The 19,114-nt window shown below is 28.5% G+C and overlaps 2 protein-coding genes across 4 annotated transcripts in view; both read left to right on the top strand.

Annotated features, from left to right (window-relative positions):
• The first annotated feature begins 13,769 nt into the window (after nucleotides 1-13,769).
• Nucleotides 13,770-14,634, top strand: LOC136090964 (tigger transposable element-derived protein 4-like). The gene is made up of 2 exons (XM_065817943.1): nucleotides 13,770-14,148; nucleotides 14,474-14,634. The coding sequence occupies exons 1-2, from the start codon at nucleotides 13,770-13,772 to the stop codon at nucleotides 14,632-14,634; spliced, it is 540 nt and encodes a 179-aa protein (XP_065674015.1).
• Nucleotides 14,635-15,722: 1,088 nt separating this feature from the next.
• LOC100200864 (uncharacterized) overlaps nucleotides 15,723-19,114 on the top strand; it is a 78,301-nt gene continuing 74,909 nt past the window's right edge. For 2 of the 3 annotated variants that reach the window (XM_065818188.1, XM_065818186.1), the window contains exon 1: nucleotides 15,723-15,953. In XM_065818188.1, coding sequence (XP_065674260.1) covers nucleotides 15,846-15,953 — 108 coding nt within the window. In that variant the 5' untranslated portion in view covers nucleotides 15,723-15,845. The remainder of the gene's footprint in view (nucleotides 15,954-19,114) is intronic. The other variant, XM_065818187.1, reaches the window with a different exon arrangement.

Genomic DNA, 19,114 nt, shown 5'->3' with positions numbered 1-19,114 from the left:
AAAGACAATTTACAGAATTTATTTGTATACTAAGATTTTCCCTTTAATTTAAAATGTAACTTACACTGTTTTGCTTTTAAATAATAAATAATTAGCAAATGTCAGTAACGGAGCAGACATTGTCATATAGATTAAATTTTTTATGTCATTAAATTTGGCTAATATACTTAACATGTAGGCTGTAGTTATAGTACCCAGTATATTTCATTACAAAAATAGAATTTGTTACAAAAATAATAATAATTCACAGATGTAGTTACATTTATGTTACGGTAACGGAGTGGAAAAAATTATTTGTCCTCATTACTTGATGATATTCAAAAACATTTAAAAAGCAGATTCGTGCAAAACCAAATCTATTTTGTACATCCCTAATTATGAAATTTAACATACTTGTTAAAATTTTATAGATAGTCCAAACTTTATTTTCATGCAACATTAGTTGCGACAAAACGTCTTATGAGAAATTAACTCGTAAATCAACACAACCATAACTATTGCACTTATAATCATTATTGCTAGACATTACTTAATAGAAGGTGCAACGTTTCGGGGACTAAAGCGTGGCTGCAAACTGCTTTAGTCGCGTTTCGTTTGTAAACACGACACGATGCTATACTATGGCAGTTAAACCCTTGTGTTTTTTGAAAACTTAAAGTGGTCACAAATATTTTTTGAGAAAGTGTGACTTTGATGCTGCACGCTATGATCAAATCTATTACATTCCTTGACAGGGCGTTTTCGAACTGTGTGGGCACTATTATTCACACTAGTGACAGTAAGTTAAAATAATTAATCTTGAAATTTTTATGTTATTTATAGCCAAACATCTTTTCATGTTTTCGCTTTTAGAGTGATAATTCTTGTTTTTTTCACAAATTTTTCGTAAATTGATGTCATCTGTTGACGTGATGCGCGATATTATACCATAATCGAGTCGAGTATATATTATACCATATCGAGTCGAGTATATATTATACCATATCGAGTCGAGTATATATTATACCATAATCGAGTCGAGTGTGTTAAAAAATTAATCCGCATGTGGCCGTGTTCTAAGAAAAGACTCAGTGATTATTAGATGTTTTTTTCAGAAAAATTGAACTTTTATTTCAATTTGGTATAACTAAGCAGGATGAACTTAATTAATCACGTACACACCTTTAAGACAAATAGTTAGCTTTCCTAAAAAGCTCAGTTAGATACAACTAGTATACAGGATAATTAGGCAACTAGGCAACAAAAAGTAATTAGAAACCGGAGATTTCATGAAAAAATTTAGAAATATATAATTTGCTATAAATGATAAATAATGATTGTAAAATTATGAATGCTTTAAATGATTTCATACACAGAATTGGGTTATTTATCTCATCAATTTTATATTTCATTAATTATAAATATACAACAAATCACAGTACTTATATTTTATCATGCTTCCAAAATCTTAACACTTTTACAGATTTTTTTTAAGTTTGACCTATTTTTCTGTCAGGTCAAGTTATCCTGCAACTGGTAACATGTAACCCAGTACAGCCTGCTTTATGTCCTGCTACCTTGAAGGATACGCTTTTTTTAAGGAAAGGCTAGGAGAAGCCAACTCCGAATTAATACACTCCTTGCTTTGGGGCTTTTGGGAGAGTAAAGGATAGAGGTGGTGTCTCGATAAAAATACTCACCTTTTGCAGATGTTTAACGCATCTGGCTACTGCCTTATAGCAGACCGTTTAGGCAAAGACATAAGGGGTAAACAGATTCAAACTGTTGGCCAACCTTGCACCCTTTCTTCATATATAAGGCCGGCTTAGATGTATTTATAATACACTGTTTCCTGTTTAGGATATTGAATGCTAAATCTTCTTGACTCAATGCATGGGTTTTGCTGGCTTTTATGACTAGGCAACTCATTCTATTATCTCGTAATGATGGTATAGCTCTAAAACTCAGTTTTATGGTTCTGAGGTCGGCTGGTAGTCAGGTTACCTGAACTCTGTGGTAGCTCTCAGAGAGGCTGATTCCATCAACAGCTGTAAAGTATCAGAGTATTATCAGCGCCATGTTGCGCATAGATGGACTATTAAGTTGTATTTTGAGTACTATCTGTGCATTAAGTCAAGTTTTTAACAAATTTAAAATTGAAAAAAGTACCAAAAACTATAAAAAACAAAAACCATCGTCGTAACTATGTTCTCTAAATCTATCATTCACTAATATTTGTAGTCTTCAAGTAACTTTTGTTCTATTGAGTCTTATCTCTTGCAAAGTTCACCAGACCTACTTTATTTTTGTGAAATTAATTTCATTTCAGCTGTCTCATCTTGTGATCTTAGTGTTAATGGTTATCTTTCTTTAATTCGTAAAAACTCCAATAGCCATATGCTTGGCCCTTATCATCGTATCTCATACAACTACTATAAAGCTGACTGGGACTCTTTCTGTGATTTTCTTTGTGATGGCCGCTGGGTAGAAATCAAATGTGCTTTTTATGTAACTTTTTGGATTCAGGCTAGCATGGAATCTTTCATTCCCTCTCAACAATTCCAAGTCAAGCCTCGCTTTTCTCCATGGTTTTCCTCTCATTGTACTGCTGCAATTTTCAGTTGTAACTATTAGTTTCATATCTATCAGAAAAACAATAAAACGTTCAGAAAACAAACGTCTGTTTAGTACTACTAGTAACCATCGTAAAAAGGTTTTGTCTCACAGGTTAATCCATTGCCTGACCTATCGTCGTATCACTCCAGCTTCTGTATCTAAATTGATTTTCTGCTCAGACTCTTCTACAGCATGTGGTCCGAACAACATACCTGTAAAGGTCTTGCAGAAGTGTTCTCTGGAGCTGTCGTCTATAATTTTAAAACTATTTAACAAGTGCTTATCACAGTCTTGTTTTCCAGCCTGCTAGAATGCGACATCTGTTATCCCTATTTTCAAAAACTCTGAAGAGCAATCTGACTCGTCTAACTACCGTTCAATTAGTCTTTTTACTATCATAAACAAAGCTTTTAATTCTTTAATTAACAAATACTTAATCTCTCATATTTAATCTAATAACTTACTTGATCATCAATATGGATTTTTTATTTTACTGCTGATTTTTTAACGGTAATAACTGATAGGTTTTACCGTGCACTGGATAGATGCGGAGAAGCTAAGGCTATTACTCTCAACATTTCTAAAAATTTTGATGAAGTTTGGCATGCTGGCTTTTTCCATAAGCTCTCTTCTTATAATGTTTCAGGTAACATCTTTAAGATTATTGAATCCTTCCTTACTAATCGTGTTATAAAAGTTGTCCTTGATGGGCAGTATTCTTCTTCATATCCTGTAACCATCATATCAGAGGCTCTCCAGGGTTCTATCATTGGCTCTATACTTTTTTCAATTTACATTAACAATCTCTCAAAAATTCTCACATCTAAGGTGGCATTTTTTGCTGATGATACTAACATTTATTCTTGTCTTGATAAGAAGCTAAAACTCTCTGATTGCTTGGAGGAAACATTTGAGCTTGAAAAGGATTTCAATTCTGCTTCAGCATGGGTTTAACTCAGATAACAATCAATTTTTTTTTAGCTAATCGTTATTGCAATAATCTAGATCTTTCTATACTTATGAAAGGAATGTACTTGAGGAATCTTATCTACCCTTTATCTTCTAGGAGTTATCTACCCTTTATCTTCTAGGATTACTACCAATCTTTCTTGGAAAACATATATCAAATCCTTTTTAAAGTTAGTATCTGATATGGTTGCATCTCTTTATCGTGATCACCACTTTCCTACTCAGGATTCTATTCTTTATCTCTATAAATCTCAAATCCGTTATTGTTAGGAATATTGTCGCCATATCTAGAGCGGATTTTCAAATAATGCACTTTCTCTTTTAGACAAGGTGCAAAAACGCATTGTAAACATAGTTGGATCTGCTCTTGCAGCCAACCTCCAACCATTATCACATCATTGTAATGTTGCTTCTCTTTCTCTTTTCTATAAATACTATAATGGGCACTGCTCTAAAGAGCAATTGTCTCTTTTGCCATCATTCGTTATTCAATTAAGTCTCATTTTTTTACTGTGGCTGTTCCTAAGTGCACTGAAAATTCTTATTCGTCTAGTTTTTTCCTTCAAATATCAGTTTTTCGTTAACAATTCAACAAAAACTGAATCAAAAACAAATTTCTCAGCGTAATTTGGAGCGTTTTAAAAATACAAAAAAACAACTCGTCGGATCAACATTGTGGCATACTACTAATTGAGAATATAGTTTATTATTTTTTTATATTTTTTAATTAGTTGATTGCATTTTTTAGTGCTAAGTATGACCATATACTGCTTCTATAAAATAATGCATTTTTTGATAAACAAAATTAATGACTAACTTTTTTTTTTGTATTTTTTTTTTTTGTTTTTTTTGTTCTTTCCTGTAAAATTTTAGTTAATCGTTGTACAATAAAATCGTTAACATAAAAATAATAAAATTTATAGTTATACAGGTATTTAATTTCATCAAAAGAACGCGGATACTCGCAGAAGTTTTGTCATCGAAAACTGCTCGTAATTAACAATCTCAATAAATCACAAATCAAATATACTATAAATCGCTATTAAAACTTGACAGCATAAATGCATCAAATAATGCATTAAATTTAAATTTCATTTATTTTATTTATTTTGTTATTAAAAAAAAATAATACAATGCCGTTTTATATAAATAAAATCTACATAACCGCGGCTAAAAAAAGACAATATTTGCCTTATCATTAAAATGTAAACATAAAATTACTTTGTACCATATAAAAAATAGATATAAATTTTACAAGTATGTTAAGATCAGTTACTAATCTTTAATCCAAATATCCTCTGCTACACATCAAAGATACTTAAGTTAAAAACCTTATTCAACACTACAACTGTTTTTTTGTTTTGAAACAGCAACATAAAACCTTACCTCCTCCATTTATTGATTTTTTTACTTATAAAAAAAATACTTGTTACCAACTTCGATCAGCTAAAAGCTTCAAATTATCTATATCTAAACATATAACTGTTTGTTATGGACATGAATCGATTAAATATCAGAGCATATGCACATGGAATAATCTCCCCTCACAATTAAAATCTCTCCCTACATTTTCCAAATTCAAAAACAGTCTATTTAATTTTTTATTAAATAAGTATTCTTTCTAATTTCTATGCTACTATACTGCTAACTATCTACTATCCATCTTAACCTTATTCACTTCAATGCTAGTCTATAACTACTAATACATCTTTTCTAAAATTCTTTTCTACTACTTTCTTCATTTCAATGCTGATTTAGTAATGTTGTTACTGTATATTATTATAATCTGCTTCTCTTTTATTGCTATATTGTAATTAGGTATTTAAAAGTCTTTTATTCTAGATAGATGTATAAAAATAATTTGAATTTTGTCCTAAATTTATCAAATTTCTTACTTAATTATTATTCCAAAAGCTTTTCGTTTAAGTATTGTACTGTTTTACGTTATTTTTTTTTTATATTTTTATTTTTTTTATTTTTGGTTTTTTAGTTTGGTGTTTTAGTTTCTTATTATGGTGTTTACTTAAAATTAGTACTTGTACTATATGTAAATATTCCATGAAATGTAAAATCTACTTCAGAATACATTTGATTTGATTTGATTAATCAAAAGAAAATCGTAAAAAAGATAAAAAATAATAATAATAATTACACCTAAAAACTAAAAATAAGTTAATAGGATGATTTAAGGAAAATTTAAATTTAAAACCAGTTAATAAGATAGTTGTTTAAAAAAGAAAAAAAAAAAGAAAAAGAAAAAGAAAAAAAGAATCTTAAAAAAAATTATTTTTTATTATATATTAAACATTTAAAAATATAAAAATATTATTGTATTATTCTTTAATAAGAGGTTGCTCCTTTTCAGAGTAAAATCAAAATGTTTTAAAACTATTTTCTTCCAAAGAGATGTCCCGCAATTAAAATAATTCCAAAAATAGTTTGATAAAATGGCTGCCGAATTAAATTGTTATTACTCAATTTATATTTATTTTTATTTTTCAAGGTATATAAATAATGAAAAGGAACTGGGGAGAAGTTAATTTCACATTTGTACATAAAACAAAAAGTATTAAAAACATTGAGTTGATAAATATTAAAAAATTTCTTTTCAAATAAAAGAAGCCTGGCATGAGAAAACCTGCCTTTAAAATTGTCAAGACGAGCAATTTGCTTCTCCTGACGAGAGGTTTCAGTTTACTTTTATTGCCATTGAACCAAGCTATATTTGCATAGTTTAAATGACAACGGATAAAAGAAAAATATTATTAATAAAATTATTTAAAGCATTTCTAACTATATATACTACTCCAATACTTTTAGCAACTTTGTTGTACAAAACATTAGTGTAATATTTCCAGCAAATGTTTTCATCAACATATATAACTAAAAAGTTAGTATTTATTTCTCTTTTTATTTGGATTTTATTTATAAAAAGCATGATGGGAGGCAGTAGCTTTTCAGAAGTCGGATGAAAAAGTGATCATTGTTTTATCGACATTTCTATAAACAAACTGTTTACGGTTGTTTAAATACCTTTCAAGTAAAGGTAAAACATCTTTAATTCCATAGTATTCTATCTTTTTAAGGAGAATTTTATGATCAATAGTGTCAAAAGTTCCCAACGTATATTGGGACTTCTCAAAAGATTCAGCTATACTGCGAGTAATTTGCAGTATTGTGCGTTCTGTCGAGTTTTTTTTTTTTTGAACCCGTATTGATTGGTATCTAGTATACTATTTAATGAAAGGTGATTATAAATAACTTTATATAAAATTCTTTCCAAAACTTTCGAAAAAACAGAATGAATAGAAATTGGGTGATAATTTGAAAAAACAGAATGAATAGAAATTGGGTCACTAAAGAGAATATTTATTATTTGTATTTATGTATAAATATGAGTTTAGTTTAGTAAAGAGTTAAAATTAACTTGTTTACAAGAAAAAAAGTTTTTTAACTTCTCGTTGTGTTAGTAGTATTCGATATATATGTATTTACATATACATATATATCTATCTATTGTTTATTATTTGCAGTTTAATAATTTATACAGTTTCAAGGCATATAAATAAAAATAAATACTGGCGGGACAAAAAGAAGACTTATTTAGCCTTATTAGCGAGCCCCATTCTCACGTATTTACAAAAACCGTAATATTTAAATATCTATAATTAACAAACTATTAATTAAAAAAATATAAAAGTAAAATAAATAACAATTCGTTGTCATTTAAAGACAACGAAAGAGTAAGATCAAGTGAATAAGAAAAAATAAATAAGATATTATCAATTGCTTAAAACTTAAAAATTTAAAAATAAAGAGTAAATAAATTAATATACACGATAGAAATAACATAAATAAATTAGTATACTTCATAGAAATAACGTAAATAAATTAGCAAACGCCATAGAGGCAATACCATAATTAAGGTAATGAAAAAAAATGTTGATACAATCAGTGACATAATTTTTGTATTAATTATTTTTTTGTATTTGAGTTTTAATTAAAAAAAACTTTTAAAATCGGATATATTAAAATCCATAAGTAAGAATGCCTGTTTTGATTCATTTTTAAACTGCTCTATACTAGTTTTATGTGTATTTAGTAAGGTTCACGATAAAGAACTGAGTATGAAGTTAGTTTTGTATTATATTTTGGGACAACAAAGTTGTTATTTGAAAATTTTGTTGGATATTTATGAACTACTTTGTCAAAATAGAATTGAAATATTTTAGGAGATAATCCTATATTTAGGCCGGGTGAATAAAAAAAGATAATTGCTTTTACTCAGTAATTCGTCAGTTTTACGTGAATAAAAACTTTAGCAGTTTTGCACAAATTTTAATTCACATAAAGTTAAGCAATTTACTCAGTAAATGCTCAGCTTTACGTAAATAAAAACTTAAGCAAAAATTCCTGAAATTTTTATTCACGTAAAGCTGACCAATTACTGAGTAAAAGCAATTGCTTTTTTTTATTCACCCGGACTTTTGTTTTATACATGAACATTAAAACTTGGTGTAAGTTGATTTTATATATATTTAATGCTCCAAGTATAAACAGAAGAGGCTCACAAGGTACAATTCTATCAGCTCCAAAAACTGTTCTGCACGCGTGTTTTTGTTTACAGTACAATTTTTTAAATTTTGTATAGTTTGTACTTGCCCATGCAATATTGCAATCAATTAAATAACAATGAATAGATAAGAAATAAAACTTTTTAAAAAATTATTGTTTAAAAATGGTTTAGTCCAATATATCATTCCTAAATTTTTTGATATTTTATTATCAATACTTTTTATATATAAACTTCAATGTAAATGTTCATCCAAGATTACGCCTTTAAAGTTTACTGAGTTTTCTCTTTTAATGTTAGTGTTATTGATTATTAGATTGGGCAATTTGATGGGAATATTTTTTGATTTATTCATTTTATGGAAAAAAAAGAAATTTGGTTTTATCCACAATTAGAGAAAGTTTATTACTTTTAAACCACTCATTAACTTTCAATAATTGTTCGTTTGTTGTATAGTGTATTAATATCTCTGTTGGAATAAAAAAGATTGGAGTCATCTACAAAAAGAATAGAATTTAATAGGTCTGTTGCTAAACTTAAATCATTAAAGTACACTAGGAACAACAGTGGTCCTAAAATAGAGCCCTGGGGAACCCCACAAGTTACGGCAGACAGGAATGTTTGTTTTTGTTCATACACTATAGATTGTTTTCTATCGGTCAAATAACTTTTGAATCAAAGTAAATTGTTATTTTTTACTCCACAGTGTTCAAGCTTTTTTATTAGTATATTATGATTAACGGTATCGAAAGCTTTTGACAGATCAATGAAAACACCTAAGGTAAAGTAGTTACTACTGAACTCACTTGATATTTGATTGACTAGTTCAACCACTGAATGTTCCGTTGAATTTATTTTGTGAAACCAAATTGTTTTGAATACAACATGTCGTTTTCTGATAAGTGATTAAAAAGCCTATTGTACATTATTCACTCAAATAATTTTGAAAAACAAGGTAAAATAGATATAGGCCTATAACTAGAGATATTTGAGACATCTCCAGACTTAAATATCGGCGTGATTCATGCAATTTTTTGCTTTTCAGGGACAATACCTATTTTAAATGAAAAATTAAATGTGAAATAACGAGGGTTCTATTACATAATATACTGATTTTACAACATATACGTTATTTTTTTCAAATCCATCACTTTTGTTAGTTTTAAGGTAAAAAAAAGGCGGTTTGCGATTCAATTTGTTTTAAATTAGGTTCATCCATAACTTTATTTTAATTTTTTAAATAAGACTCAAATGGTGTTGAATTCATAAGAATTTTTAATGCCAAATTCGGACCAGCCTTAGTAAAGAAGCTGTTTAGCTTTTCAACAATAATTGATTTATCATTGATTGTGTTTTTATCATTTGTTATTTTTTTTGGGAGAATGTTTCTCGAATAATTTTTTTTTCCGATTATTTCTTTAATTACACTCCATGTTTTTCTTAGTGTTTCCGGTGGCTTAATAGTTTTGCATAATAAAGTTTTTTTGAGTTCCTTTTTGTTTTTTCAAGTATATTTTTATAATTTTTATATGACATTTCGTTATAAGTTTTTTTTTTTTCAAGTACTTATCATATAACTTTTGTTTTCTTTTTGAAGATTTTAGTAACCCGTTGCTTGCAGAATTGATTTAAAAACAGATCATATGCGTTGTTAACGCCATGTGACTGCAATACCAAGTTCCAATCAATCTTGTTTCTTAAAAGATTTTGAAATTGTTCTACCAAGTATTCATTGATCTGTCGCCTAAATATTATGGATTGAGAAGGAATACTATTAAATAAAATATTATTAGTAACAAGGAATGTTGGGAAATGATCCGATAAGTCAGTTTTGATTATGTCTGTGTAAAGACAGTTATTATGATGGTTATTAATTATTATATTATCAAGAAGTGTAGAAGAGTTGTTAGTCACTCTCGTTGGCTTGGTTATTGTCGGAATTAAATTATTTTAAAGAAGAGTGTTTATAAAATTTTTAACATCATTATTGGAAGCATGGTTTTTTAGGTCAATGTTAAAATCCCCAACAAAGTATGACTCCGGGTTTTTATTTATATTTGTTAAGACTGGTTTAAGATGAGTTTTAAATTTTTTGAAGCTAGTAGATAGTGGTCTATATGTGCCATTTATAATTATTTTTTTGTGGTTTTATTTAATAATTCAATGCATAATGACTCACAATCTATTTCATTTACACAGAAAATAAAAATATATACGTCCCCCCCCCCCCAACACCAAAACCACGTGGTTGGTGAACTGATGAGTAATTAATTATTTCAAATTGGGCATTTGTTTCACGTTAGATAAATAATTTTAAAATCGTGTTTTAATTCAACCAACAAAAGCTTAAGAGTTTCAAAGTTTTTATTTAAACTTCGAATATTAATGTTTTAAAATTGAAAAACTATTTTTATTTTTTTGAAGATATTGAGGAGATTCAATAACTGTATAGTTTTGGCTTTCAGATACTTTTTGATAAAATTTATTAGAATCATCGACGTCACTTAGTACGACATTTTCATCTAAAAATTTAATTATAAAGTTTTCCTCCGTTTTAAAGTAAAGCAAATAAATAAACGCAAAATAGTTAATAAAATAGTTAGCAATAGTTAGCAATAACCTTTACTATCTTGACACGGTTTCGGGGTTTCTTCCGTTTTCTTAGACACCCACTCGCGTACAACCACCTTATCATATGATATATAAGCAAATTTTTCCAGCTGCCGCTCAATTTTCATTTTTTCTCTAAGATCTTTTCTTATTAAGTTCGTTTTAAAGCAAAAATCTTTGCTTATGTAGGTATTATCACCTTTTAATTCAGAAGAATTTTTTAAAATTTCTATTTTATGTTTTAACAGCTCAATAATTATGCGTGGTGTTTTTGCATCTCGGCGTCCACTGCGATGCGCTCGTTCAATTCTCACATTTTCCACCCCTAGAGTCTCCTCAAAAATGTAATCACTTTTATTTCACTTTCATACTACTTTATTTCACACATCATACTACGTTTCATTTTCATTTATTTTGATGCCATTAATCCTAAGGTTATTTCTTCGTGACCGATCCTTAATTTCTCTAATTTTTTTTTTAAAGCCAATAAACTCATCGTTTTTATGTACTTCGTTTTTACAAACTCTTTTTTTTTTCAATAGACTCAATATTATTTTAGGCCTTTTCTTCGATGAGTTCCTCGTGAAAATTTAAACTTACCTTTATATAAAATATATCCTTTTCCAATCGTTTAATTTTTTCCACGCTGTCATTAATGTTTGTTTCAGTTCGTTATTTTTGTGTTCCACTGATGAGTTTATATATTTTCTTCTTGTTGTTTTATCAGTAATACTATATCTTTTTTGTACACCGCAAACATTTCCTTGAACAGTGTTCGAATTTCGCTAACGGTTACTGCCATATTTAATAATTGATAGCAACTTGTATTTTATACTTTTAAATTTATATTAAAAAAAAAAAAAAAAAAAAGAATTTCTTTGATCAAAAAAAAAAACACGTTTGTTCGCCGCAAAAGTGAATGCGGAATGAAAAGTATTGAAAGCGAGAAAACTACATCATTTAGTACTTTAGCTTTAATGTTTATCTCATTCAATGTCTAAATTCAACTTTTTCAATGTCGTCTAAATTCAATGTCGTCTAAACTCAAGGAGCTCTGGATGTATTAATGTATGATGTATGTCATCACCTAGATTCTTATAAATAAAAAAATATGTTAATAAAGTTCAACTTCATTGAACTTATTTGTTTATATTCACAATATCGCAGAAGTTAAGTACATAAAATAAAAATCACGAAAATATCTTGACAACACCTACCTGTGCAATTATAACCACTCCTGGAGACCAAATATGGCCAGATTTAATTTTCCTGATATTAATTACCTATATTTAGACATACAACATGTACCATCTAATTGAAAAACCATCGGGATATTCCAGGATCATTCTTGACCACGCCTGAAATGATCACCTGAGCGGTCATGACCATTCTTGAAGACCAATTACCTATGTTGAGACAAAATATCACATCTAATCGAAAAACATCGGGACATCTCAGGACCACCTTTGACCACTACTGAAATGACCGTTTGAGCGGTCATAACCACTTCTAAAAACCGAATATACCCAGATTTAAATTTTCTGACAGCATTTACCTATATTTAGTATACAACATGTCCCATCTAATTTAAAAACCATTGAGAAACCCTCTTGACTTCTTTGCTGAGTTCTGGGCAAACTTTCGCAACTGTCCCAATTCACCTCAGTATTGGGTATTTTTTCCTAAAAACTTGAAATCAGTCAAAATGTATTAGTTAACGTTAGGGCTTTGTTCTGTAATTTCTCATAGTTTCATCAAACTACTTACGCAACAATTTGATAAAGTTTCACAATTACACTTTCAGTGCTTTTGTCTGTATTGAAAAAATTGTTCCTACTTATTTATTTTTCACATTTTAGGGCTTATTTTTCAATACGATTTACTGAAGTTGGTAATGTCACAGTCCGACCTAAATGTTGCCAACTATATGAACCTGAGTCATACATGATAGGAAAAAAAGGTTCACTGGTCAATTAGCTTTCCCTGTCACTTAGCAGACATCTAAAAAACTTCTCTGGTTTTTTCATTTCAACTTCCAATTCATCTCACTACCCGTTTTTTGGTAGTTTTCTTTGTATGAATAATTTGCAGATCAACCATATGTTAAAATATTGCCGTTAAATAAGTCAATATTGAAAAATAGCAATAGTTACAATTAAACTAAACAATTAAGTTAATTGGTGCTCAACTGATTGCGATCCTTCTCTTTTCTCTAAGGGAACGTCCATAAAGTACGTACGCTTGGAGGGGAAGAGGGGGTCTGCAGATGGCGTATATGAGATGGGAGGGCAGTGGGTTGATTATATATGAAAGGAGACTCAAAATTTAAAAAAATATCATAAAATGTTAGATAAATAGGTTAAAAGCGTAGGTACTTTTAGAGAGGTGGAGGGTACTAAAAAAAGCGTATTGCAAAATGCGCGCGGAGGGAGGAAGGAGGGGGACGAAAAAAAAGCGTACGTACTTTATGGACGATAATGATTACAGTTGAATCCCGTTAACTCGGACCCTGGATAAGTCGGACTTTTACTAAATCGGACGGAATTTCAATTCCCCTTGAACATTCTCTATCAACTTACTGTAAAATCATCCGCTTAAGTCGTACCCTGGTTAAGTCGGACCATTCGCTAATTCGTACTGTTTTTTGAGGTCCCTTCGGCAAAAAACTTCGCTTAACTAGGACTTTTATTTTGAATTTGCATATAAGTGCGTATAATAACAAAACTTTAAATACTTCAATAAAAATTTCAAACTTTAAACGCTCGAAAATAAAATACTTTTGTGTCAAATATAATTAAAATAGCTAAACATTTTAACGGAGAGCTTTCGATTCAGTTAAGCTTCGATTAAATTCTATTTGTTAATAACTATTACATTAAAAATTTAAAAATATCGATTAAAGTTCTAAACTTAGAACGTTCGAAAATTAATTACTTTAGCGTCAAACATAATTTAACGAACTAAACATTTTCACTGATATCTTTGATTCGGTTATACTTCGATCAAGGTTTCTCTACTAAAAATGTCGAAGGTTGCTAAAAGAAAGCTATCAAGTAGAACTTTAACAGAAAAATACAAAATACTAAAAGAACTCGACAAAGGAAAACCATCTGTATCTATATCAAAGAAATATGGGATTCCAAAGCAAACATTGTCTGGATTGTCAAAAGAAAAAAACAAAATGTATTCAGAAGTCGAAAAAAATAAAACTTCTGCGAAAAGAGTGCAGATGCGTGTCTCTCTAAATGAGAATTTGAATAAAGCATGTTATATGTGGCTTTTAAACACCCGATACCAAAACATTCCTGTGTCTGGAACCATTTTCAAAGTCAAAGCTTTGCATTTTGCCAAAGAACTTGGCTGTGACAACTTTCAAGCATCAGCTGGATGGTTAGATAGATGTAAAAAAAAAAACAACGTATTGTTTAAAACAATTTCAGGTATTTTATCATTTTATTTTTTCATTGATATTTACATTTTTTTTAGTAATTTGTCTTAAAGTTAATAATAAGCATAGAACTCTCATTTCTATTCCATCCCCAATAAACTAATAAATTATCAAACTAATTCTGTTGTTTTAATTTGTTTAAAGTCATTACCACGTTTTAGCTTATTACCACGCAATAAGCAATAAGTGGATAAATCGCAAAAAAACTGCATAAAGTTCTAAACCATAGCTAATAAAATTTATGCTGATTTTAAAGTTGCTTTTCTTATATTTCATAGGTGAAAGTCAAGATGTTACTAATGAAATGACTGTTCCTTGGAGGGAAACAACTTTGCCGACAATATTGTCTCGTTATAACTCGGGTGATATATTCAATGCAGATGAGTTCGGTTTGTTTTATAAAGCACTTCCAAGAAAAAAGTATGCATTTGAAAAGTGAGAAATGTAGTCGAGGTAAGAATTGCAAGATATGACTAACTGGGTTTGCTGCAGCTAACATGTGTGCAAAAAAACTTCCGATGTTTGTTATTGGGAAATCAAACAAATCAGTGATTGATCAGTTAAGTTAGCGTGATAAGGATCTTGTTCCGGAAGATTTTACTTATGAAGATATGTTAACAATTGATGATGACGTTTTGGTTATGGGAGGAGTGATGACAGATGAAGATATTGTTCAAGATATCGTTGAGGTAGTTGAAGAAGAAACTCAAGAAGAAGAAGGAAACGAAATGTCGGATGAAACGGTGACAAAGCCAACGACTGAAGAAGTTCGTAAAGCAATTGATACCCTTGCTAATTTTTTGATGTTTACCCAGAGTGGTGAAATTGGAAGAGTAGCTTTGAATGCTTCAAAGCTGTTTGAAAAAGAATTGTGCGAGTCACTGAAACAAATATCAATTTTGGACTTTTTTCGTTCATAGTATATATTATTTATACAAAACTATATATTTCACATAAGATTATATTGTTCAATATATATGTACATAGTATTTATATATCGAGGAAAATTCGATAAGTCTTGAAATCTCAATAAGTCAGACATTTTCAAAAAGTCCGACCAAACGAGAGCTTTGTTAATTCGGACATTCGTTAAGTCGGACAAAAAATCCCGAGTTAACGGGATTCTACTGTATTACTAAATGATTATTCGTAAACTCGGAAAACGTTTGTTCTGCAAAATAAGCAATTTTCTGAAAAGTTATTCTTTAAGATACCACCGGTAAATCTTAGGTTTTAATGTTTTGTTTGACGTGCGTGAAAATTTTGCTTAATAATAATTTGAGTATTAATGAATTTAGTAATTGTATTGAATCACAAGTTTTTAAATGAACCTCGTGAACATAACTTAATAATACAATATTTATCCTTATCCAAGTTGCTTTAACATGTAGTAATTAGCTTATCTATAACTAAAAAAAAAAAAAAAATAGTCCAATACGTCAGTATAATATTATCTAATCCCCGCAAAAGAAAATACACAAGTTCTAAGCAAGATTAATTGCTCCAGAACATTTAAAAATAACTCAATTATTTTTTTATTAACATCTATTTTTTTTAGGTATTTTATTTATACAATAAGAGGAAAAGCATATTTTTATTAGGTTTCTATTATTAAACACTATGAAGCGTTCTGAATAAATGTTTGGTTGAATGATGGCTTCAGCAAAATTAAGACGAAGAACAGTTACTGATGACAAATTTCTAGCTGTTGAAAAAACAAGAACTATAAAGCCTGCAGATTTTAAAAGTCATCTTAAGGTATTTTTCATACTTGTCAGTAGTTGTCGCCATTTTAAATAACATTTTAGAAATGCACAACTGTTGTCAAAAATTATTACATTTTAGAAACATTTTGTTAAATTTTACATTAATATCGAATAATAGTTTATGGAGCTTTTAAAATAATAAGAGTTTAATATAACCTAAAACATAATTTTCATAATAAAATATATAATAACAAAAGATAAAACATTAATCTAAACATTTTTTAGAATTAAAGTCTGTGCTCCAAACTTATAAATTATGCTGAAATAATGATTGTAAGCTTCTTTCTCCTGAAAGATATATATATATATATATATATATATATATATATATATATATATATATATATATATATATATATATATATATATATATATATATATATATATATATATATATATATATATATATATATATATATAATTTTTAATTATAAAAAGCATGCCAATATCTGTTCTAAATTATTAGAATAGATATTGAAAAAATATTTTTTTAGAAATGTTTTGCGATGGTATTGAAAATCTAGCTGGAAATTTTTTTAGGTACAGTGAACATTGACACATTGATACCTGATGCATTGGTCAGGTATTGAAAGAATAAAAATATCTTCCATTAAAAGATGCAAAAATGTAAAAACTTAAATAATAATTAAAAGCTAATTTGAACTCCTTTTAAAATATCTTTTGACAATATCTTAACAAAAATTAGCATGAATATCTATAGTAAGTTTTATGGCAAGAAATTAAACTTTGAATTGCTCTAGCAAATTCTGTGTGCTTAAATCCTGCAGAATTTTAGAAGTGTTGTTTATATTTTTGTTATCCTGCTGAAAAATAAATCTGCAACCCCAAAAAATTTTGCAAGGAAATGCATATTTTTGGAAACAGTTGTGGCATATTTTTTTATCCATGATATCCTCAATTTGCACAAGGTCGCCAACTTTATTTCCAACAGAGCATCCTCAGACCTCATGACTGACCCTCTGTCATGCTTGACTTTTAAAGTTGTGAATTGTTTTATCATGTGTTCTCTAACAACAAACATCAAACCTTACCAGAAGTTTTTCCTCTCATTTGTCCACACATAAGTTTTTTATTTGGACAACTTAGTAACGTTTGAAAGTTTTATTATATTAAGCATTTCAATACTTAGCAGAAAAAATTAGATTTCAAAAACAAAGAAAGCAAAACTGACAATAAAGGAAATAAAGTTAAATAGAAAAAAAAATTAATAATTTGTGTACTGATTTTAGTTTCATTTTTTTAGGGTGGTTGTTATTTTCAGCAACTAAATTGGATAAGGCAACGCAAAAAACAAAAACAGTTTCAGTCGATAATGAAAAGAATGATTTTCTTAAAATTATTTGTTTTTTTAAAAAGGAAAATAAATAAATTGCTATCTGTTTGTAAAATATATTTGTATAATTTTAATGTAACATATTGTCCCTATATAAATACGTCAATGTAATGCACGCGTATATGTTTGTATACACTCATATATTGATTTATTCATGTATGCATATATATATATACGTATCTACCTCACAGGCTTTACTTTTTACTTCACTTTTTAAATTTTATAATTATATTTATTTTGTCATCAGTATATGCATGTTTAGCTTATGCTTTTTCTTCATATACACTTAATGGCTTTGGTTAGATACCAACCACCATCCAATTTTCCATTGTTTTTCTTTTAGATTCTGCTGTTCATATATTTGATTTGTAACATTTTATCTTTTCTTTTTTGTATATAAAAATTGTTTCTTTTGTATGTTTTTGAATGATATACATCTATTCACATTCAGATTTCTTATACCATTTAAGCATTATATTTTCTAAGTAAGGCACATACACATATACATAGGTTTTAAGCTTCAATTATTCCATGCCTTCTACACATTTTTCACATAGCCTTAATTGTTTCATATTATTTTTCTATTCCTGTACATTTTTTATCTCCAATCTTTTAGCGCTTTGTAATTGTGGATACCTGTTGCTTTTTAATATTTGGCTCAGTGTGCTTTGTTTTACCTGCCCTCTCCTATTTGTTTTAATATATTATTAGTGAAATATATGTAAACAATTAATTAATAATAAATCTTTGCTTGAATTTTGTGCTTTTATACTGGGCATTTGTCCAACACTTTTTAATAGTTTTTAGCTAACTCTTACTCTAATATAATTTTTTCCGAGGCTCCTATGATTGTATGTGTTGCACTAAAGTATCTGGTTTTTGAGTCTGGTTGCAAATGATGAAAGTTAATGTCACAGGTTTATGTAATGCAAAAAAGTATATATTGAAATACTAAATTTAATAACAAACACTAAAAAAACAAGAATAAAAACAGTAAAAAAATTATTTAAATTAATAATATTTTTCTTTTTTTTTTTAATTTAAATTTACTTTCCATTCCTAATTTGTTTTTGAAACTTAGTTTTTTCAGCTAAGTATTGAAACGTCTAGTATAATAAAACAAGTTATGTAAATAAAAAACTTTTTTGTGGACAAACAAAAACCGCACACGTCTTCTGTAAAGGCTTGAACATATTGTTAATTTTCTTCAAAAATATGGACTTTTGACTCAGTGAACAAGACTTTAGGCCATTATTTAATTTCCAATTTTAATGTTTTCTCTCCCACCTCAACCTTTTAACCTTATTTAGCTTGTTTAGTAATGTTTTTTTAATGAATCTTTTCAAACTGAAATTGCGAAGTTATTGTTTTACGGCTAAAACAGATGTTATTTCCTGCAAGGAGTTGAGTTCTTCTTTTGGTAACAGTGCAAGTATGTTTTTTTTTTACAACGTTGGTTTAGGTTTCTCAGAATGACAACGAATCTAATTGCATCTTTCACACTTTCTTTGAAATGCTCTCATGACTGTGTTTTCAGAAACATTGGTTTTTGAGCCAATTTTCCTTGTTAAGTAATCTTCCTTGTGTAAATAAATAGCCTCAATAACAGCTGATTTATCTATAATCAGGTCCTTTCTTTAATCAAAACTTAAAATAAGTACTTTTGTTAAAAATTCAATGTTAGAACAATATTATTTGAATTATTTCAATGTGCATAGAAGTTATTCTTTAAACCTTATGATATTTAACGCAAAAAATATTTTAATTACCTTTTTGTATAAAAAAAAAACTATGAATGA

Source organism: Hydra vulgaris, chromosome 14, assembly GCF_038396675.1.
Source record: "Hydra vulgaris chromosome 14, alternate assembly HydraT2T_AEP".
NCBI classification, from domain to species: Eukaryota; Metazoa; Cnidaria; class Hydrozoa; order Anthoathecata; family Hydridae; genus Hydra; species Hydra vulgaris.
This window is presented reverse-complemented; position numbering and strand designations above follow the sequence as displayed.